The sequence below is a fragment of the Fistularia commersonii genome, chromosome 20 (genome assembly GCF_037954325.1).
Source record: "Fistularia commersonii isolate RoL2024-O1a breed Wild chromosome 20, RoL_Fcom_v1.0, whole genome shotgun sequence".
In the NCBI taxonomy this organism is placed as follows: domain Eukaryota; kingdom Metazoa; phylum Chordata; class Actinopteri; order Syngnathiformes; family Fistulariidae; genus Fistularia; species Fistularia commersonii.
The window spans coordinates 8899834-8922993 of NC_141303.1; the positions used below are offsets into that span (position 1 = coordinate 8899834).

Here is a 23160-nt window from a genome sequence, read left to right on the forward strand (position 1 = left end):
GATTTAAAGCAATACACTTACAAATACACTCCCCCTCTTCCTCCATCATCTGCCCATGACAAACTCCAGATGTATTCAAGCCATATGTCCATGGTAGTGACAATGAAATCCCGTACCTAAATATTTCACCTCAATGTGAAGCAAGCTAGCCTAAGAGAAAGCAAATATTTTAAAAGGAAGACAAATAACACACCAACTGACACTCACACCTGATGCAGCGTCTGGACTAGTTCAGCATATGTTTACATTTACTCCTATCGTTTGTTCATTCTGTTTCCCTTTCATTCTTTTGTCCTCCTCTACTGGTCACAGTATAGCCCCTGGGAGTCGAGACTCAAATGTAGTTTGAGATACAACTTTTCTTTTCAAGTCATGGAAATTGACTTTTCAAGAGGAAAAAATTCTGCATGGTATCCAGAAATTTAATGTAGACCAGTGACTTGCAAAGGTCCTGCTCTATATCCAATGACAATGGCATCAGTAGATGTCAGATCTCTAGATAAAGCATGTTAGTCCGACATCATCTTACAGTCCATCCCTTGTGGTACTTTATATTAAGCTGTTCAACTTGTCAGAATTAGAAATTTATTGCTATAAAAGTACAACTTTGTTTCTTGACAGCAACGGTTATGTAGATTTTTCACAAGAATGATAGCATTTTGTTTTTCCTGTTTTCTTCATGATCAGAAAAACTGAAACTTAAAGTCAGTCTTGATGTTATTATCCTTTTGTCATTCTATAGACTGGGTTTGACATTGCAGTGGCTAGCGAGATCATGGCTATCCTTGCTCTGGCAGACAGCCTGGAGGACATGAAAAAACGACTGGCACGCATGGTGGTGGGGACCAGTCATTCTGGACAGCTGGTCACAGCAGAAGACCTGGTATGTGTATAACTGTGGGTCTTTTCAATTCAAATTATGAGAGCAGAGCACTATAATCCAGACAATATCACATGCAGTTTATCACAGCTATATCTCAGAGTTTGTTCACAGTTTTCATGGCATATGATGACTGTGCAGGACTGTCAAGAGTATTCACTGTAAGATTACATGAAGGTATCATCAGGGGACCCTTTTAAGAGGATTAGCTGTCTGTTGTATCACGTGTAAAGTACCCTGTGTTGTTTGTAGCAGCCTTTTAATTAATTAATTTATTTTTAAATCTCACCGCTAGTGGCTGTTACTGTTTCCAAGATTGATTTTATACTCTTTTCAAGCAACACTACAATGCATCTTTCCCTGTTACCTTGTTAGGGTGTGAGTGGGGCACTGACAGTGCTGATGAAAGATGCCATCAAGCCCACACTGATGCAGACCCTTGAGGTAAGTAATGAAAATAAAAATCACTGATAATCTTCATCCAATTCAATTGGGACTCCCTCAAGATGAATATCTTGGAGTGAAAAGGCCAGCAATACAATGGAAAATTGAAAGCATGCACTTACTTACCCCTGCCACTCCTTTTTGAAAAAGTGGTCCTCTGAGAGCTTTTAAAAAGGTTAATAGATTGGCCATGTCCACCTCTGGCTTTTAAATTTGAAGACTGTTTCACATTATATGGAGGACAGGTGGAACTTTGTCTCAATTCTGCTCTTTTTGGAGTGTACTTGTTGCAACGCATTCATTTTGCTCTTGAAACGATTGGTTAAAGGAACAATTCATTCAGTTCTGCAAAAACTCTGCTGAAAACATTTTTACACAAGTGGCTCTAAGATTTTTTTTTGTACACAGGAAAAAAAACGATGATGGCTGGACAAGTGAAAATGAGTTTTAAGGTTGGATTAATTTGATGTAATTTTCAAATAAAGGAGGCAGTGGACTTTATAAGACAGATTGCTCAAACTGAAAACACATAAAGATGAAGTTTGCTACCCAAGATCAGTGAATTTTACATACAGTGCAGACCGCCCGTACACTTTGTGTCCTCTTTGTATTTATTCAGTTGTATGTTTGTTTGTGATTTTTGTTGTTTAAAGCTGGCATGTGGAAGTTTGCGTCTTATGGCAAGCACTTTAGTGTTTTCAGATGGGACAGAATTCATAGGAGTAGGAAAGGGATAGTTTTGCATGCACTCCCTGTGTACGTGTCTGTCAGCCTGCCTTAGGCATTTTGTATATTTTTCAAGCATCCTGTCTACGTGGAGTTTCACAGAAATGACCTGGGGAAAGGCAGACTGTATTGTACACTTTCTAGTCTTTGATTTAAAGTAATTTCTGAAAATCTGGGCAAAGTTAGTAGAGTTCATTAATGCCCCAGTGGTAAGACCAGGTTGCAAAAGAATAGGAAACCGTGATAGGATCTCTTCCTATTTTGGTTAATTTCTCTCTATTTTCTGGCTTATGTTGTCATTTATTTCCACTTTCATTGTGTCTGTAAGTTACTTATTTCCTTATTTCTGTCCTTTTGTTTTCAACATAGAAAATGTTAACTGTGTCAAACAGTCAGGAGTTGATAATGTGGAAATTGTTAAAGTATGATTTTGAATTGGTGAAAGGAATGCTATTAAATGGACTAAAATGTAATTTGTTTTTTTCCCTCTGACCTTTCTGACTTTTTAAAATCTTTTTAAGGCTTCTCCTTGCTGTGGATCCCAATGTGAACAGAGATAAGGGCACAGAACATTCTGCCACTTAGTCACACTGCCAAAGCAACAGCTATGTAATGGAGATGACAGTAGTCATGAAACAGATTACCTTGAATGCCAACACTATTGTGTTATATGTGACGCCTCTGTGTGCTGAGCACCACAATGTTATTTAAAATCACATGTTTGGGCGACTTCACACCAACTTCGTTCTGTATAAACAAGGAAAGCTTCATTACAGTTGGGTCATTTTTTTAGTACTGCTGCAGAATAATTGTAAATGTGGTCTCCGTTTGATTGACAAATTGCAGCACGGGCCCAAACTATGTTTATAGCTCCTATTTACTCCTTCAAGGGTAGGCTGTCTCTGCAGACAGGGAAGGAATTGCTTTGCAAATAACTGTTTGAAAGTCAAGCAATCATCCTTTTCCTCCCCCTCACTGAATGGAACTGCATTATAAGTGTCTCAACTGAGCTTTTAATACACTGTCATACAACAGATCACTATAGCAAAAGAATTTCTTTGACTCTTTGCCAAGTGCAAGCTATAAGCAACACAGGGAAATAATCTTAGCATTCTATATCATGCTGCAGGAAACCGCATGTTATTGACTGTAAAGTTAGGCACAGTATGGCATCTACTAAGTAACTTAAAAAAACAGATGTAAACATTGAAGTTTTTTTTTATTTTTATTAGTTGTGATAAGGTTTTTAAAGTATTATGATCTCATACTTTCATGCCTTGGATGTAGCCTTGTTTAATTTGTCCAGTAATATTTTCAACAGATTATCTGTATTATGAGCATCATCTAGATTGTTATCAATGATCAGGTGCCATCCCTAAATAATAAATATTATGCTTCCTTCATTAGTGACCTCAGCTGCAAAACAAGAGCTCCTATATTTTCTCTCTGAAAGAAAAGAAATTGCGAGTTACAGAGACACTGTTAAATGTCAATGTGATAGAAGCATTGTGGATTGAAGGGTGTAATTAAATCTAGAAGAAAACCCTTTCTGACAGTGGTAAGGACTAAATCTCACTGAGCTCATTGTGACCTGGACATATTCAGAATTTTCAGATTACAGCATCCACACAGTATTAAAATAAATATTTATCTAAGTTAGATGTACCTTAGGGTAACAACACATATTTACATAATCAACTGCATACAACTAGATTATGAGACAGGAGGCTCAAGATTTTTTCATTTTTGCTGATAAGTTCAGCATTTGCTTAGTGTCTTTCGTTATCAGGCATATTCATTTATATGTGCAAATGGGCATCTGTATTGAACAAAACCAAAGAAAAATCATAGAAAAGTTTTGTTATGCTCTGTAATTTAAAATACATTTTCTCAAACAGCTTACTTGTTTGTGCATGGCATCTCACAATTTATGCTGATATTAGTCAAGTAGATTCATGAAAAGTGATTTAACTAATCACAAGTACCAACGAGATAATGAACCTTCCACTTTAAGTGTTTCTATAGAGTGTGTCTACCCTTTTGTGAGCGATGTAAATTAACAGGGAAAAGAATTCTGTTCTACAGTCAAGCTTGCATTGCTTGTCAAGTACCTCTTAACTTTTGCCTGCTGTTAAGGCAAACACACTACCAACCGAAGTGCATCTACACATGAATGTTTCTCTTGGATGTTTCACTCAGATGTATGAAAGAACTGGTTATCTCTAATTTAAAATTGGCTCCATGAGCCGCTGTGAATTACTGTTTTCTCAACTCCTGTGTGTTTTTGTGCCACTTTCAATTGTTGCAGGGCACACCGGTGTTTGTCCATGCTGGGCCCTTTGCCAACATCGCCCATGGCAACTCCTCAGTGCTTGCAGACAAGTTGGCTTTGAAATTGGTTGGACAGGACGGTTTTGTAGGTAAGGGATTAATTTAGATTCATACAAATCACACAGACTTCAACTCTAGGGAACCGACAGACACAATCATGTTCCTGTTGACATTCCAAATATAGTAGTATTAGTCCTTTTCACCAGGCTAGATTGACAGTTCTCCTTACCAAAAAACTTTCGTCATTTATTCTACAAACCTATGGCCTCCTTCATTTCAGTTACTGCTTTGTTCTATCAGTCTTCAACTGACAACTGTACTCTATGGCATCCTGCTCCTATCAAACTTTCTTGGAAACTCGTGGAGAGGGTGTGTAAATACACACAGGAGTCAGGAAGGAAGCAGATTGATAATCTCGAGCGCCACTGGAATGCTTCAGAGTAAACCACACTAATCCCCTCAGTGTCAAAGGAAATACTGGATTATTTCCATTTTTATCTGTATATCAGACTATTCCCTTTGTTTTGTGAAAGAAAATGTTTGGTTTTATACATGTGAAACTTCTCAGGTGCATTCAGTGTCAGTGCAAATTCACTATATGTTGGCATAGATTTCGGGTGGGGGGGTACAAATTGGCTCTGAGCATTTAACATGCAAACTCACTTTTTATGAAATACAATAATGAAGGCAGCATGGGCAGAGTAGGTTTCATGTAATTGAAATCCATTTGCTGGGAGAAATCTACCAACTTTTCATCTCATCAAACCTTTTTCCAGTATGTTTTTTGTTTTGTTTTTTTTAGCATTATTATGTTCTTAAAATGCAATTGTCTTATGAGACAGAATGTCTTGAAGTATTGATTTGGTTCAGAGAAATGTTTGTGTATATTTAATTGGGGATATGAAAAAAAAAAAGTTTTTGTAGCCAAAGTGGGGGTAAATGATAAACACTGAATATGATGGAGGAAAAAATGAAGCCAGTCCTAGGGGAGGAAAGGGAATTTCATAGGGTCCTACCTGTCTGTGATTGTTACTTGACTCTCAGGTATGCAGGGAACTTACCCCCCCAGGCCTCCTCGCAGCAGCTGAAATGCATATAGCTCCTTCTAACTTCCTCACCCATGATCCATAACCCCTTGTTTGTCTGATGCTCTTATCGCGCTTAGTTCCTGGAACTGGTCACAAACTCGTTCATTTGAGAATGTTGCAATGCAAAGCATAATGCATTAGTGACTACAGTGTTAGTTAACAAGACTCTTTCCTTTTGTAACCACTGCTTTGAGGTCTGTTTGGTTCTTTGTATTTTATTAAAAAATACAAAATCTCAACTAACACATTGGATATGGGGGTTTGGACCATACTTCAACATACTCTGTATTTTTTTTTCCCTAAATTTTTGGTCCAAATTCCAAAGAGACTTAAAAAAACGAAGTTGCTTTTTGAAATGACCATTAGGATCACCATTAACCGTAGGATTAATGTTGGTCCTTTTGATATCATCAGATTTCTTAAATTTCATTGGGTTGTTTGAAGATGCAGACACACAGAAGGGCTTAAACGTTCAATAATTTTATCTCGAAACCTGTACATAAAGTGCATATGATTATGATTGAAGAGTTGATGTAAAGATTAGACCGGGTCTCCAAGATCTTACCTAAAATACATCAGCAAAAAAATATGTGGTGTACTGTTTACCATCAATCTCCAAATTATAACAAGGAAAGATTAATTAGTTTTTTGACTTTTCTGTATTGTAAGGTAACTTGTGGGCTTAAGGAAAGTTTGCATCAAAGCCATAGCTCATAACACAAGCTCGTGCCAAAAAGTTTAAGTGGGAATGGGAACAGATACACCTTGAGCTTTATAGCGGTGTTGTTTTTAATGTTTTGTTTTTTTTCTCCTCCAAATGAGAATGATCTGGTTTCTCTTGATTCCAACTTGTCAAATAAAATATTTCTGGATTTCTCATTGGCCATTAACTGAATATGTATGTTTTATTGGTGATGTGAAGGTGTACCAAACATCTTGAGGTTATCACCATTGTTTTTTTTGAGGATGTCTAACAGCTCAAAAATCCAATGTACAAATACAAAAAATCAAGGAACAAACCACTGAGAAATTAACTTTTTTTTTCTCTCATCATGACATTGAAATAGACAAAATCTGACTTGTAGTCCAATGTCTTATCTTATAATGTTTAAAGTTTTGGGATTTAAAGAATAAATAATGTGGGGTAGCATGAAGTTGTTATAGATAATTTGTTACCCATGATAATATTCTGGGCCAGATTTTTCATTTAAATTCTTTAAGCAAATGAGCCAAAAATATTTCTTGAAACTCTTGGGGCACTTGTCTATTGTGTGAGTAGACTGAGTCACTTGATCAGTAATTTGAAAAGACTAATTTGTTGCAACCTTATTCACGAGACCTATTTTGAAAAACTCCTTCTCTAGGACATCATGTTGATCTAGCTTATTTCCAGCCTTATTGGCAAGCGTTTGCCTTTTGCTTTGGTGCTGATACCAGTGTTGTACTCAATTTCTTTTTCTTTACCTACTCAACTTCCAGTCCTTTCTTCCTCCTTTCCTCTTTAGACAAATCAAGGTTGTTACACAAAACAGGAAACTGGAAGGGTTTCCTCATGGCCTCCCCTGGGTTATGTAGTAGCTGGAAGCTTGTCATACTTTTGTTTCATACCTAATATTTCTGTAGTTTCACAATTAGCTGATCTTGTTTTTGAGAAATCCGTATAAATGGAGAAAATGCTTTTTTAATTTGTTTGCTAGTCGATTATTCAAATCCAAAGTTTTAATGTTGCTCAAATGAGACTGTATGTCAGTGGTGAAGTCCAGCAGCCTTGGGCTTTTTATTTGTTTCTCTTTACGAAGACTTAAATCAGAGATCTGAAGCCAAGGTCCCCAAACCACAATATCTGCTTAGTATTAAGAAACCTCAAGTCCGACAACTATATTTGTCTGTATTAGGAAAGGTTCCCATTCAGTTTAGCTCATCTTTCTCTGAATGCCCAGTAATTAGTTTTGGTGAAATGCACTTATAGTACTATTGGCAAATCAAAGAACCACACAAAGCAGTAACTGTTCCCTCAAATAAAAATTATGCATAGTAATTCTGACACCAAGAGAAACCTGTCAAGAGTTAAAAAAAACAGCCACTGTTTGTCAAAAGCTCTTGGTCTCATTAAGAGCACTAATACTATGTAATTGTTACACTGTTGGACCTTTATCCTCATTTCTTAATGAACAACTTTCAAATGTAACTAAACCTTGGGGGATTACTTTTTTTTTTCCCCACTGCAGAATTTTTGGTGCATATCTCTAAAAATGTTTACCATCATCCTTCACAGTGACTGAAGCTGGGTTTGGAGCAGACATTGGGATGGAGAAGTTCTTCGATATCAAATGTCGGGCCTCAGGGTTGAGGCCCAATGTGGTGGTGTTGGTTGCAACTGTAAGAGCACTGAAGATGCATGGAGGAGGCCCAAATGTAAGTTATATTCAATGAAAATGTGTGTGTGTGTGTGTGTGTGTGTGTGTGTGTGTGTGTGTGTGTGTGTGTGTGTGTGTGTGTGTGTGTGTGTGTGTGTGTGTGTGTGTGTGCGCGCGCGCGCGCATGTGTGTGTGTGTGTGTGTGTGCGCGCATGTGTGTGCGTGTGCACACGTGTGTGTGTGTGTGCGTGTGTGTTTTTTGTTTCTTTTTGGATTGCTACCTTTTTAACCATGTTCAGCTCCCAATTCAGACTGTACAGATACCTGTCAACAGTATTTCCCATGTTTACTGCTATAAAGTCATGCTTATCACTGACTGCCCTAGAATGATAGGGTCCACTGTGTCTCTGTATGCTCATTTTTTTTTGCTTCCATGTTCAGGTAACAGCAGGTGCACCCCTTCCCAGAGAGTACATTGATGAGGTATGACTCAGACATTAATCTATGTTAAGTAATTTCCTGTACATATAGAACTACTACTTTTCCTTTCGGCTACTTTCCTCACCAAACCCTATTCCTTGTATCCTCTTATCTCACACCTCCTAACTTCATGTCCTCTCCTGTACTGATAGAACAATGCTCTATCTTTTAAACTGAGGACTTTCTCAATAGTATCTTAAGTCAAAAATTCAAGCTCCTTGAGTTGCCACCTTATCGTGGTGGAGGGGTTTCTGCATTCCCAGTGGTCCTAGGAGCCATGTTGTTGGGGCTTTATGCCCCTGGAAGGTTCACCCAAGGCAAACAGGTCCAAGGTGAGGGACCAGACAAAACGTGAAGATAGATAGGGTAAGATGTTCGGCCATCTGGGAGGGGCTCAGAGTCGCTGCTCCTCCACATAAAGAGGAGTCAGAGGAGGTGGCTTGGGCATCTGGTCAGGGTGCCTCGTGCACACCTCCCTAAGGAGGTATTCTTGGCATGCCCATCTGGGACTGAGGCCACAGGGAAGACCCAGGACGGGCTGGAGAGACTATGTCTCTAGTATGGTCTGGGAACGCCTTGAGATCCCCCCAGAAGAGCTGGACCATGTGGTCGGGGAGAGGGAAGTCTGGGCCTTACTGGTCCTGCTCCGACCCAACTTTGAATAAGCAGCGGAATATTGGATGGCTTGAACTTTTTTTTTTTTTAAATCAACTTAAGCCTTAAAGGTCAGGATGTTTTGTAAGAAATTAATCATTTAAATTCATTAGCAGGGCAAGGCTCAAAATGAGAAATTTTCCTGTACTTGACATTATAACTATGTTTTTGTGGGGGAAAATTCTCCACAGCTGCACACGTGCTTGGGTGGTGATCTAGTATCCAAATTTTAAAGCTTAATTGCTGATGTTCTTAACTGCATTAATTTTTCAGCTCCGTGTTTAGATTTAACATAACAGGGGTTCTAAAGGCTTCATTTACCTTTTTCCAAGATACTCACCAACTTTACACATTTTCAGTTATCAAATCCTTGAATCACTTGTCATCTTCAGGCCTTGTGTGTCTTTTTGTGCCCTCAAGCTATATTCTTGAATTTTCAAAATGTTGCCAGCAACAGCTGGACATTGCCCACTAATAGGTTTTGCACAGACAACATTTTTCTGATACAGCTTCTGTTGTTCTGGGCCTTTTCTACAATGCAAGAGAGGTTTCATCTTGTGTATGCTCATCTGATTGACTGTGGATATGCTACCACACGTCTTCCTGGCTCGAATCACTGGTCTCTCAGACAGATTCAGTGGAGGAAATAATGGCCTGTAACAAGGACCAGAAGTAGTTTTGGAAACAGAGTGAGGGAAATGAATTTATGAGACGTGTATGGCCCAGCTGGTTTGAGCCTCAGGCAGTTCACACGTGTGCATACAACACTAGATTGAATTACTATGGGTAAACTAAGGAGAAACTGCACAATATGCTGGTAATTGGCAAGTTGCCAGTACAACGGGTTCTTCACTTGGTCTTGTACAAAATATCTACGGATATTTGTGCCTTCTCATTTTTACGATACCAGGCCAAGAACGAATACTTGAGTCTAATTGAATAAACTGGTTTTGGAAAGTTGGAAAGTTTTTTTTTAATATCTTTATCGATAGAAGTTGTTTTTGTGTGTGTGTGTCCAACCATTTCACTCCAAAGACTTTTCTCTACCTCCCCCTCTCTCTCTCTTACCCTTACTCATGGGCTCTGCAAACAATGCTCTCTATAGCTGTTTACATGATAAGCACAATAATAAATATGTATTTTTTTGTGTAATAAGCTATATTCAAGGCTCAACCGTTCTCCTCCACCCCCCATCCCCAGAATCGCTCATTAGTTGCAGGTGGCTGCCACAGCAATCTGAGGAAGCAGATCCAGATTGCTCATCTATTCGGCGTACCAGTAGTTGTAGCAGTTAATGTCTTCAAGTAAGAATAATTCAAATAAACAAGACTACAACAATATATATATATATATATATATATATATATATATATATATATATATATATATATATATATGCAATAACCAATGTGAGCCAACACAGTGGTCACTGTAAAGTCCAGTCATTGGTTTAATTTTATCCTGTAATGATTGAGCTGTGACATTGTACACCATTATGTGCTCCTGAAAATGCCATTTTTGTTTTTTTCCTTAGGACTGATACCCAAGCTGAGATTGACCTTGTGTGTCAGATTGCAAAAGAGTATGGCGCATCTGATGCCGTGCCATGCAACCACTGGGCACAGGGTGGGCAAGGCTCAATAGAGCTGGCCCAAGCTGTGAAAGTTGCTGCCAACAAACCAAGCAACTTCCAATTCCTCTACAATGCAGAGGTGAGGGTAGATGCTTTCGTGAGAAACTAAACATTTTGCTTTCCACCATCAACAAATCTGAGAAAGTGACCTTGTCTGAATGATATGTCAGTTCCTCTGTTGGCTTTGTTTGTTCTGTGTTTTAGGCCATGACAGGTTGTTGTCAATATCTTAACAATTTGTTCTTTTCGTGTTTAAATACTGTCCATTCAGATTAAATACAATTCCTTTTGCAGTTTAATCAGGTAGTGCTGAGGTAAACATCAGCTGGTTTGAGTTAGTGTGTTGGGGGGAGGTTGTGACTCAAATCAACTTATCCAATTATGATTTTGTGTGTAACTGTTTACAATTTGCATGTACTTGCATGCCAAGACTCCTAACAATAGGACTACAATAGTAGTGCTGTGCCTTTTTGATAAGGCTTCAGGTCACAGCTGAACCCTGACACATCATGTTGTCCAGTGCTTTTCAAGGGAAGAGAATTGTGGGGCCAGGAGCTGTGCCTGTGATGAAGGCCATATAACATTAGCTTGAATAACCAAAGTGTTGTAGTTATGCATAATCTGTTTTACATTTATCTCATTATTTAGCAGTTATTTTCAATAAATGTTACTCTTGCTGTAAATGTAGGACTTGATGGAAATTGCCATTTTGTGTGTGAAAGTTTTGCATCCCAATTGTTAGCGGTGAATCTTGGTTTTAGTCACTGGCACTTTAAATCTTTTCAGTATGAACTCAGATTTACTGATTCTAAGTTCAATGCACATCAAATATTAGTGGTTTAAGGTAAGTTTATATAAAAATTAAAGAACAGATACCGTTAGTGCAAATAGGATATTAAAACTTGTAAAAATTGAATAATGACCACTTTTAGTTAATGATGATATGTGTTAAGCGAGGGCTATTTGCAGGCGAGAGTAAGCCAGTTGTTTTGTGGCTAAACCCCTCTCAATCTGCAACTTTGGCCAAAGTCAAAGGAACTTTTCCAGGTTTTTGTGTATAACCCAGGCTTTCTCAGATTGCCAGATTTATGCAAGATACCCCAACTTTGTTTTCTTACCTGTTTCTGCCACACTATACTGTATTTCCCTTAGATGCCAATCGTGGACAAGATCAGAACAATAGCGCAAAAAGTGTATGGTGCAGATGACATCGAGCTGTTAGCAGAGGCCAAGACAAAGATTGAGTACTATGACCAACAGGTGACGTTCCAGCTGACCCCTCACATTTACAGTAGTCATGCAGCAAGATGTTACATCTAACCATTTATATGAAAAAGTATAAAGGCATATTGAAGGGACAAATTGTTGCCCTTCAGAAGTGGATTTGGTGCTGATCTCTTTGTTAAAGGAAAAGTGGAACAACTCACTCAAGAATCCAGATACTGTTGAGTTAAACTAAGACCTCTGTTGGACAACTTTGCACTATCATTAAGTCAAATTCTCAAGCAACATTGTACTTGCATTACCTGGTTCTGTGTAAAGAACCCATCCTCACGTCCAATGCATCACATGAAGCTCCAGGTTCATCATAAAATGGCGAGAAAATGTTGTATAACCTAGTATGTGACGCTATGGGACCTTTCACATTTCGTCAGGCGTTTGACACATTGGATGTGTTTGTGCAAACATTGTCATAAATGTAGGCTCACTATTAAAGGAGTCTTACAGGAGTCTTGTGTAAAAGGGGCCCCTGTATTTATTTCATATAGACATCCACTTAACAAGTTTGTTTTTTTTTCTCCCTTTTAACAGGGCTTTAGTTCATTGCCCATCTGCATGGCCAAGACACACTTATCCCTGTCCCACATGCCTGAAAAGAAGGGTGCACCCACTGGATTTGTTTTGCCAATCAGAGACGTTCGTGCAAGCATTGGAGCTGGCTTCATCTATCCACTTGTGGGAACGGTATGTGATCTGAAAAAGTTAAGGAACAGTGGACGTATCTACCTGAACTATTGTGTGTTGCTTTTGTTTGTTTACATTAAGCTCTTAGATCTAAAAGCACAGCTCAATCACGAATGCCTTTTTCCCTGAATGTTAATATTTCATGAACCCTTTTAAATTAACATTTGACACACACACACACACAACTTCTATCAATAAAGAAGACTGAAAAAAAAAAAAATTCCTTTTGAATGTTAAATTAACATTTCTTTTTGACCCATCAGCAAAAGCGACCCTTAAACATTTCAGATTCTTAGTGAACAAAATGATACTATGAAATAAATTTTGGCCCCAAAGGCTTTGTTTCCTAAGTCATAACGCAGTATTCCTATTCGTCTGGACATCCACATTGCTAAAGTGGATATCGCACATTGGTTAATAATGGGGAGAGCAGGAAGGAAGCAGGTTCCTGAAGATTTTCACTCCCACTGTTTCACCCGAGTAGCCTCGGGGCCAAGGCAGAGGTGTCAAACAGCGGACATGCTGGGAAGGGATGGCAGTGTCTTAATATGGCGTCTTCTCAGTCTCCCAATCCTCCCTTTGATCTGCTGTGGCCCGCAGTGCCACTGGCACATTGACGACCCTTGAACTGTGACTTCTGCACCAAAGGGAGTCCTTATAGTTCTTTGAACTGTTTAGTTCACCGTCTAACTCAGTCAGATCGTTTTTCTGCCTTCTGTCATGTTACCGTTTATAAATAAATTAAAATAAAAGTAGTAAGTTGGTTAAGATTGCAAAGTACTCACTGTTCAGTTATGTAGACTTTACTGATGAGACTACCATATTGGAGTCAAGTGGAAACTGGACATTTATATTTCTGTAATGCTTACCAGACAAAATTTACTCCAAGCACTATAGTGTTGCTTTTTGCTCAATAGGCAGAAAGCTGACGACATGGAGTTCCGTTAGCCCCTCTAACTTGCAAGGCCGCTCAGTTTGTAATGTTGCTGTTGTGTGTGTGTGTATGTGTAACAAAACTTAATTCAAATGGAAAGTGTCTACATATGCCCAAACCCTTTTATTACAGCTGGATCTGATGAGCGGAGGATACTTGCTGACAAATTTTGGTACAGTGAGGGCCAAAGCTACCTCACCTCCGGACCTGGAAAGAGGGTTAAGGGTCATTATAGGGTTCAGAATTAGGGGCTTATGTCATTCTTCTGAAATGTAAGGGAGGGGTCACAACCAGAACAATAGATTGCTGTTGAGTTCGTAACCGGTTAGAGCTGCCTCAAGAGCAGCAAATCAAACTGAGGCATTTCAGATTTATGATGATCTTCTTGGGCAAGAGATCTTGTCCATCTCAGTGTGATTACTGTCAAACAAGTTGTAGATTGGTGAATGTTTCACAAAGGCAGATATGTGCTGAAAGTATTTATTAATCTCTGGCTAATTTTTGTTAAATCGATGAGCATTATCTGTCAAACTTTTGAAAATATAGAACTCTTTGAACCATACTACATGAACTTTAGTTTTATATCAGTTGCTTCAGTTGAAACACAATCCGAGATCAAGAGTATGATCAAACAGTACATTTTGGCCTCAGAGCCATTACCAATGTATCCACTTCCCCTTAAGTTATCATCTGTGACAGGGATGTCAAACACAGGGTAATCTCCCAGAGCATAATAGAGATACTTATTTCATCAGTGGAGTTGTCAACTTTGGGTTTCTATCGCTGTGTTTTTGTGAGTTCCAACACTTACTCCAACATGAAGGTGGTACTTTGGAGCACCAAAATGTTGCTAAAAATCAGTGCCCTCATTGCAACAACGTTTGGACTTTTTAATCTGTTGTGTTCACATTTTCACTGCAAACCTGACCATGTGTTGGTCGACTGTGTGTGAGCAAATGTCTGAAAGTTAAGTCTTCCTTATTCTCAGCATCTTGTTTACATTCGTACAGATCTACATCTAGATTAATGGAGGTGAAAACAGATTCTGCAGTGAAGGGAAAAAAAGCAACAGTTGCTGTCTGAAATTAATTGATCAGAAAGGAGATTGAAACTGTCAATGAAAAGGATCTTAATACTTGCTGATGAATTGGTCATGAGTTATAGCAACCCCGACCACACACACACACACAAAAAAAATTCTGAACGGTCCTACATACTTAGCCCCAAATGTTTTTAGCTCCATGAACCGAATTCCAGAGTTAAGCCAAATTGGAATTGATTTAGCATTTACAGATTGGTAATTTGAGTTTGATTGGTACCAGTATTTGAGCAGAGACGCTAATTCCACTCAAATGTTGGTGACAGGTAATTGGATACGTCAGGACCTTATTTCATTCATGGAGACATGAGACACAGTATCAGGGGAAATTGTCATATCTGGAAAAATAACCTGGACACCCACTATTTTACCCTGCACAGTAAGCTGTGCTTATCATTTTTGAAGCGAATGATTGTGATGTGGATGTGGTGTGGGTAATCTCTGCTGTCACTTTTCCATGTGTTCATAAGGAAAAATACAGCTTTTAAGGCAGGCAGACTCATGTAGGCTTTAGGTAGTGACATTGTGTTGTGCATTACCATGGTATACTTCAAATGTCCACTTGTGTACTCTCAAACACGACTGCCATTCATGACTTGTGTAGTACAAGCTTGGCTCGCAAAAAAGTAATGCCCATCCATTAGTGGTCCTAATGCAGTTCATTAGATTATGACATAATGCAGTCCTATTGAATTCCTTTAAATTTGCAAATGAGGCATCAATGCATAAAGCTTAATGATGATGCTTTTTCCATCAGAGCTAACGGGAAGAGTGAGCCATTGCTGTCTGCCCAGTGGAGCTGTAAGCATGTTCTCTTCGTTCTGTGTCTGTTTACTTGGGGAGCTGCGTTTCCTTAGACAGGAAATTGGCTGGTCACTTCCTCCTGTCTCATTTCCACTAATGGGCCCATAAATCTGTTCCTGGGTCAAAAAGAAGAAGGCATGCAAAGAATGTTGCTCTGTCTAAAGAGAAGAAGGTTGATCTCTTTTTTTTCTGTGGTTTGGATGATATGGTTGGGTTTTTGAGAGAGGAAAGTGTTTTATGAGAAGTATTTGCTGTTGATCCATGATTCTTTTCTCTGCCATGCAACAAATACTGTGGATTTTATTTGTTTTCCATTTCAATTCCTTTTGACACAAACCTTATGGAAAAGAACCCTGTTACATTGTTAGTTAAAGCTCATGCTGTCATTAGGAACCCAGTGCACATCTTATTTGGATGTGAGTCTGTTCACATGCTCTCGCCTGTCCATCACAAATGCAATTACTCTCCTCACATGCTTCTTTTCTCTTATTCAATCTTCTAACTGCAAATGCACATGGCTTGCCATGATACAAGTTTAAGGTACTCTCATGCTCAGCTGTTGAATTGGACAAAATACAACTCCATCTGGTGCTCCACCCTTTTTAAGTGGTTTAAAAAGTCTGTTTGTTTAAGTCTCCTTTTTTTTTCTCTCCAGGGAGCATGAAGCCACTTATCTGCCAAATTCTCAAATTCTTAGAATATTGCAGAATTTAATCAAATAGTAATAATATCAATCAGCAAGTGGTTCTTGCACACTGACAATCAAGACGTTTTACCAGGATGATATTATGTAAAGACTTTTCTGATTTCACTTGCAGCGCCTGTTTTATGTCATTGTCGAAAGTGAACAATGGGACAACCAACTGTCATTGAATTAATCTGCTAAAGTTAAGTTTATCAACACAACACATTGATCATCTTGCAGTTTGGAGTTCTAGGACTCTAAACTATATAACCTGTTGGTGTTGCACTCAATCAGCACATTACATTTTGGTAAAAAGATTTGGTAGTTATTTAGTTTTTGTTTCCCCTTTTTATGAGGCCCCTTTCAAGGACTGTTTCTAGATTTCAACATTCTACTTAGTTTCAAAAACCCAATTATTTAGGCTATTCTCACCCAAGCATTTATTACACTATTTTTTTTAATGTCAGTGTAACCTTATTGTCACTGCTTTTTTGTCCTTTTTAAGAAAAGGAAACTTGAAAGTTATTTTGTTATTTACTTTATTCTACATTGCTCATAACTTTGTCATGTGGAGCATTCAGTCTTGAAACTCAGAGGGCATCAAGACCTCATCAGATTCCTCCTTCAAAACTGTACCGGTCAAGTCACATAAGCTCTGACTCTGACATGGTAAAGTTTGTCTCAAATTCTTCCAGGAGTAAGATGACACAGTAACGTATTTGCTTTAAGCCCAAGTGATTAATGGCTTTAAAATTCTGACCCACTGCTTTAAAATGTTTCTTTCAGATGAGCACGATGCCTGGACTCCCAACTCGACCTTGTTTCTATGACATTGACCTCGACCCGGTCACAGAGGAGATCACTGGGCTCTTCTAAGCTGGCTGGCAGAGTGTCCAAAGTATTACTTTGTGTATGAACATATTTTCCATTTAAAAAAAAAACAAAACAGTCTTTCAGTTACATCAGTTGTGTGATTACATTCTGAGCTGCTATTTTCCACTTAATTGTTTATTTTTACTTCCTCCCCAGAGATTTTAGCTTTCTTGTCTCAGTACCAAAGCTTAAGCTTGAGATCTCTCTTTCTCTCGTTTACACCACGATATTTCTCATCCTGTTTTTCTTCTTTTTCCCCTAGGCAGTCTGCTCTCACGATTCATCATCAGACTTGAACCTCTGACAGGAAATGGTTTCTTTCTCCCAACAACAAGCCTCAACATATGAGCACCCATGTCATGTGTCCTGATAAAAGAAAAAAAAACATTCACCAAAGCATGAGCTTCTTCAGCATTACTAAATGCCAAAAAAAATGTTTTTTTTTCCCCTCTTATTCTTCTCCTCACCCATATTGTGTATATCTGTATGCATTTGACCTTTACAATATTTTTTTGCATCTTGATGTTTAAAGCATTTTGTTATGATTCTCAATTTCATTTTTTGAAAGTTATTCATGTCTTACAACAGTGCTTCTTTTATATCCTCCTTAAGCTTTTTTAACTCAAATGTACAAAATTTATTCAGAAGATCCAATCATTGATGTACCCTAAAACGCCACTGTCCGGCGTTCGTCTTAACTGTTGGGTACAACAGTTACATGTCGAAACAATTGCACTAGTCAAGTGTTAGTTGCATGACAAACTATTTCTGACAGTTCTACATGTCCTGTGATTCAAGCGTCTGAAATTCCTTTTGCTGTTATGTTTTCGCACCATTGATCAGGTGCACAGGTTCCAATTCATTTCCCAAAAGGATCAGGTTGCTTGGTAGAGAATACTGTCAATACTCCATTTGTTCCATTGTTTTTTTTTAACTGTATTTGTTAAGGCAGCCGTATCTCACTTTTGAAAATTGCTGTGAACTTCCTATTTCAATTTTTATGCAAGAAAAACAACTTTGCACTCCGAATACTGAATGTACTTTGATTTAAAAAAAAAAAAAAAAAATAGATAATGATAATAAGATTATATTAATTGTCTGTCTTTGAGCAGGTAAAAAAAGTAAACAAAATATAGTTGAATGTCACCTTTTCCAACTAAAAGGACTTGACATTGGGAGTCTTTTTTTAATATACTGTATATTCTCATTGACAGTATTTGTATGCCAAATATCAAGTGTGTGCCTTTATTTAAATATTAATAAAATTAATTCAGCTCTGGTCTTTCTCATCTTGCTCTCCTGTCTAGTACTCTGAAGGAAACTCCTTGAAACAAAGAAAAAAATATTGTACTTTTCTTGAACAATTTACTCATGGAAACTTTACATTCCCTTGCAGGAGGGATTGTCATCATAATTTCCACAGCTTTCAAAATACAAGTGTTTTCTCTTTTTCTTTCCAAATGTTGCTCGACAGAAACAGGAAGAGCTATCCATGTGGGATGGTTGCCAGGAAGCCAGTGATTTGGGGGCCCCCAGCAGCTACCCAGGGTGCTGCATCTGTCATTCAGAGGTGTTTGTGTTTCCAATATGGAGCCAATGTACATGTATGCACATGTGTGCTTGTCATAGTTGGCATTCCATGCCTGCTTAGTCTGTTATTCTGCATTCACCATGCAAGATCTGGCCCTTAAAGAGCAGTCAAGACTGCAGGAATGTGCCAATTTCTTCAGAACCACTGTAACGGCATATTTTCTGTATGAGAGAGACTGAGCTCTTTTGTAGTTAGATGACAGATTTGAAGACAGTGTTGCGAGGGGTGGACTGGGGGTTGTCATTGCTTTGCAATGTTTTTGGAAAAATCCTTGTTTATGGTACTTGTGCTAAGGTTCTTGTTCAAATGATTGGAGGTTTGGCCTTTCTAGGCGTTGCACTCAAATTCATATTTTCCACTCACAATGTCGAAATTTCAGTACCAAGGCCAGGTCCTTTCTGAAACTAACTTTTTAAGTGTGTTAATATTCTGTGTAGACTGAATAAGAATTTTATTGTCAGAACAGTTTATAATTTTGTATAATGCTTTGCACGTTTTTCACTTGTCTGGTCAAGTAGAAGACCACTTCCATTAACGTTTGGATATCACGACCATGCTGACTTGTTTAGAATGGGTAAAACTCAGGAGAATATCTTGACCTCTTTTTACCCCCCCCCCCACACACACACATTCATGGTTTGTGTAAAATGGTAATCAGACATAAATTATTTTGATATTAATGGTTTTCAAACATTTTGAAAATGATCTAATTTCTGTAGTAGGTAAAGTAGTAGGATAACCTTACTAGTCTACCTTTACTTTCTGATCTCACAGGCTCAAAACTTTGTTATTCTCAGAGACTGTTGTGGACTTTTGCCATAATTCAGTGGCTTTTATTGGTTTTGAAAGCCCGTATTTATAGATCATTGCCACTGGTTTCACAGGAGCGGAGATTTTTGTCGAATAAATACATGACAATATTTAATGCAGATAGAAGAAACCCTTGAATGTGACTACAATTGGCATTCTGGGCGGGGGGGTGGGGGGGGTGGTGGTGGTGGTGGTGGTAAGGAAATGCATTGAGAATATTTCAGAAAACCGTAAAATGAAAATGTATGAAGTCTGACCTAAAGTTACAGAATAGAAACTCAAGTTTCAATAACTTCTTGTGGCATCTGCTGCCATGCTGTCCTTGGGTGTTTGAGCATTAACAGACTGTATTCCATCCAGCAGCTAACAGGACCTACTGTTGAACAGAGTCTTCTCTGTGCAGTGCCAGGTATAAACTTGCCTCTGGATAACAGGTTGTTATTTGCTAAAGGGTAGCTTTTGATTAGATTTAAATCTAACCTTCAGGTTTAAATGTATACAACACGATAATGATGCTGCACAAATTTGGTTTTAAAGGTCCAACCGAATTTAAAACCAGAGTACAAGTGAAGTGACAAGTTTTATGACACTGAAAACATGTTAAATTAACCTTTTTCAATCACTATTTATTGTGCACATGATATTCAATTTTCTGTCATTTACATTTTTAAATTGTCAAACATTTCTTGGGATTAACTACCCAATTTGTTGTTAGTTTTTTTTTCCTTGATACAGGAAAATGAAGGTAAGATAATATCTACCAGAACGGAACTGATGGTGTGTCATTTATACATGCACTGTTTTCACAGGTGTGACGAAGTCTGTGTTCCTTTAATGCTCATAGTGATTCCCATAAACCATGTCGTTTGCTTCAGGCACGATATAATGTGGTCACATTAAGAGTGTACTAGTGTTAGTCTGTATTGATATTAAATATAATCAATTTTGGAATGGTCTCAAGTGGGTTCAGTACTATACTTGTCAAAGCCAAGTTTCAAGATTCACCGGATAAGGATTACTTCCCCAAGTATATAGAAACAAAAGTATCAGGTATCAACTTGATCACATGTTGCTGATCTCAATCTCTAAAAATGACTCATCATAACGATTCATAATTTCATATCCGAACACCATCTTTATTTCGAAGTGTTTGTGTTTTTGTCCTGTGTTTTTGAGGTTTGTCTTGGTTAGACTGGGGGGAGGGGTGCCTCCCTCCAGGCTTGTGTAAACTTGGCTTTGAGAGTTGAGCTGCAATTTGCACGTTCAGAGATTCCAGACAAACAGCAGTGGGCTCAACCCACAATTAACATTTTAAAGTTGCACATCATTCCTCCGTCAGCGATGCAAGGGCGCTTTATCACACAGAGGGAACCAATTACCAACACACACACACACACAACTATGATTCAGAACCATACATTTACTTAAACATGTTTATATACAACAACATAGGTCTACTTTTGGTGTTGTAAATACTTTTTCAGACAAAAACAACTTTACTAACTGATGAGAGGAAGAAAGGTTAATGTACTCAAAGTCCTTTTTTCTTGACTTTTTTTTTTATTTATAATATTCCAAACTATTTATTTTTTAAACTCCCATTAGTGTGTTTATCTTTGAAACAATACAAAGACAAAGGGTTTGAATCCTCTGTACCGGAGTCAGAATCCTCATTTATGGAGAAAGTAATTTGACTATCCATAAAAACATCCCTATCTATTTACTAAATTTTGTTTTGTTTGTTTTTTCCTCAGAAGTCTGAAAATAATCAAGCAATATCAAGTTGAGTGGTTTGTATGTGTGTGTATTTTTCAAATTTTATATTTCAACCAAGAGCAGAGAGAGAGAGAGAGAACCAAATAATAGATGTCCTGTCTGTTTTTTCTGAGACAACGATTAGCGATTTTTTGCATCCTGTTTCCCCGGTGGATGTGGAGACCGATCCACCTTCCCTCCTCTCACCTCGCCTTCCATCACTGATGCTGCTGCAAGGCGTGCCCGGCGCGGCGCACCGGGGCCCCATGTGATACCGACGGGCGGTGGAGGCGCGGGTGGGGGGTAAAAGAGTTCGTTCCTCTACATCACACCAGAGAGGCCACCCCGAGTGCGGCTCCTCCGAAAGCTCCCTCATTTCTTTTGTTTGTTATTATTATTATTATTATTATCATCATTATTTTGGTCTCTGTAGAGACGCTGGGATACTCCCGTCCGCAGCTCTTGTCGCTCGCTTTCGGCTCGGGAGCGCAGCGTTCAGTAGAAGTGAGAGAAGTGTGAGTTTGCTATGGGAGCGGAGAGCTCTGCGCCGCAGGACGGGAGGAGACAGGAGGATGCTGCGGCTCCGGACGCGGAGGTGAATTCGCTCCACGAGGGAGGCAGCGTCCTTGATATTAAGGTAACCCTACAGCATTTACTGATGAATTTAATTTTAAATCCCTTTTTTTTTTTTTTTCACCATTTTGCTTCGTTTTTACCTGCAACTCCCTCCCCCTTCCCTCCCTCCCCTGAACTCCGTGTCAACGTTCACGTCACCGTTCTGCAGCCTCCGTGCGCGTCTGACGCGGTGTTTTCTGCTGAGTAATGGGCTCCGCTGATATGATGTCCCGCAGTAATAAAACACAAACCGAGCAAAAATTTATTCCGACTGTCTTTGAACGTTACATTGTTCATCTTTGGGGGTTGTTTTTTTTTTTCAAGAATTTTACCATAATTCTTTCTATTTGCTTAGCTTTAAAGGGCAAAGAGTAAATTTGGGTTTGGAAAATTCATAAATATCAGAAATATATTACACATGGATTCACAAAGCGATATCCATGCTTCAACTGCGATTCATCATAGTAAAATGTTAATTTTCAACAGATTGCTCAACCTTTATGTAAATTCTGGTTCCCAATCTGCCTTCTTTGTATTTTGAAATGTTCAAAACAGTTATTTTGTGTAGGGAAATTAGGAGACTATAACAAGACACTGTGTTTACTATTGATGTAGAAAATATAGGGGACAGTGTATACCTAGAAACACTGTATGCATATTTAATGTGATGTTGTGTAATGACAGGATTTTACAAATCAGTAAATAATAACTTTACCAACCAATTAGGGAAAACTCTCCCTGCTTATGACATTGGGACGACACTATTTCTGGCCAGTATCAGTGTCCGCCTTTTTTAAGGATGTTTTTTTTCTTTTTCTTTTCACCCAATGTGTTCCAGCTGTCATCTTTACAGCTGTCCTGCAGCCTCAGCACTGTTACCTCTGTGTAAATTGCTCAGCTTTGTGTGAGTGAATATTTGAAAAGTGCCTGCTAATGGCTATGTATGTTTTGCCACCTGCTCTATTCACGCCTTATATAATCTATTGCATTTATTGACTTTTTTCTTATGAGGAGGAGGTCAGCAGGTTAGATGTTGTGACCTCTCTTGTGCTCAAAGGTCAAATGACACCGAGATGAATGATGCGGTTCAGAGAACATAACACACGTTGGATTTGCCTTCGTACCTTTGGTTAATTCTCACAAATGTGTGTGTTCTTTTGCTGTTGTTTTCACATGTTGGTTCTGTTTGTCCAGTTGTTTTCCAGTGAATTGACATCACCTGTGTGGCCTCAGGGTGTTTTGTCATGTTGTGTGATCACATATATCATTCAATAGTTGTGTCACTTTGGTCTTCTTGCGGTGTGGGTAGAATGAGATGGGTCATTTCAAAACCGCAGCTCTTGTTGTGTTCATTGCATTTGGTGGTTTTCATTTGCAAGAGGGCGAGGTAACACATATGTAGACCATCAGACGTATGTATGATAAGAAAGCTGTCC

The 23160-nt window shown here is 38.6% G+C and overlaps 2 protein-coding genes across 4 annotated transcripts in view; both read left to right on the forward strand.

Moving 5' to 3' along the window:
* Nucleotides 1-18227, forward strand: part of mthfd1l (methylenetetrahydrofolate dehydrogenase (NADP+ dependent) 1 like) — a 30391-nt gene extending 12164 nt beyond the window's left edge. Inside the window, exons 18-28 of one of the 3 annotated variants that reach the window (XM_086167435.1) lie at nucleotides 743-883; nucleotides 1256-1324; nucleotides 4359-4470; nucleotides 7745-7884; nucleotides 8268-8309; nucleotides 10161-10264; nucleotides 10495-10672; nucleotides 11746-11853; nucleotides 12406-12558; nucleotides 16867-16990; nucleotides 17216-18227. In XM_086167435.1, coding sequence (XP_086023561.1) covers nucleotides 743-883; nucleotides 1256-1324; nucleotides 4359-4470; nucleotides 7745-7884; nucleotides 8268-8309; nucleotides 10161-10264; nucleotides 10495-10672; nucleotides 11746-11853; nucleotides 12406-12558; nucleotides 16867-16956 — 1137 coding nt within the window. In that variant the 3' untranslated portion in view covers nucleotides 16957-16990; nucleotides 17216-18227. The remainder of the gene's footprint in view (nucleotides 1-742; nucleotides 884-1255; nucleotides 1325-4358; nucleotides 4471-7744; nucleotides 7885-8267; nucleotides 8310-10160; nucleotides 10265-10494; nucleotides 10673-11745; nucleotides 11854-12405; nucleotides 12559-16866; nucleotides 16991-17215) is intronic. The other 2 variants (XM_086167434.1, XM_086167436.1) reach the window with 2 other exon arrangements.
* A 3393-nt stretch (nucleotides 18228-21620) lies between these two features.
* akap12b (A kinase (PRKA) anchor protein 12b) overlaps nucleotides 21621-23160 on the forward strand; it is a 42936-nt gene continuing 41396 nt past the window's right edge. The window contains exon 1 of the mRNA XM_086166700.1: nucleotides 21621-21746. Coding sequence (XP_086022826.1) covers nucleotides 21636-21746 — 111 coding nt within the window. The 5' untranslated portion in view covers nucleotides 21621-21635. The remainder of the gene's footprint in view (nucleotides 21747-23160) is intronic.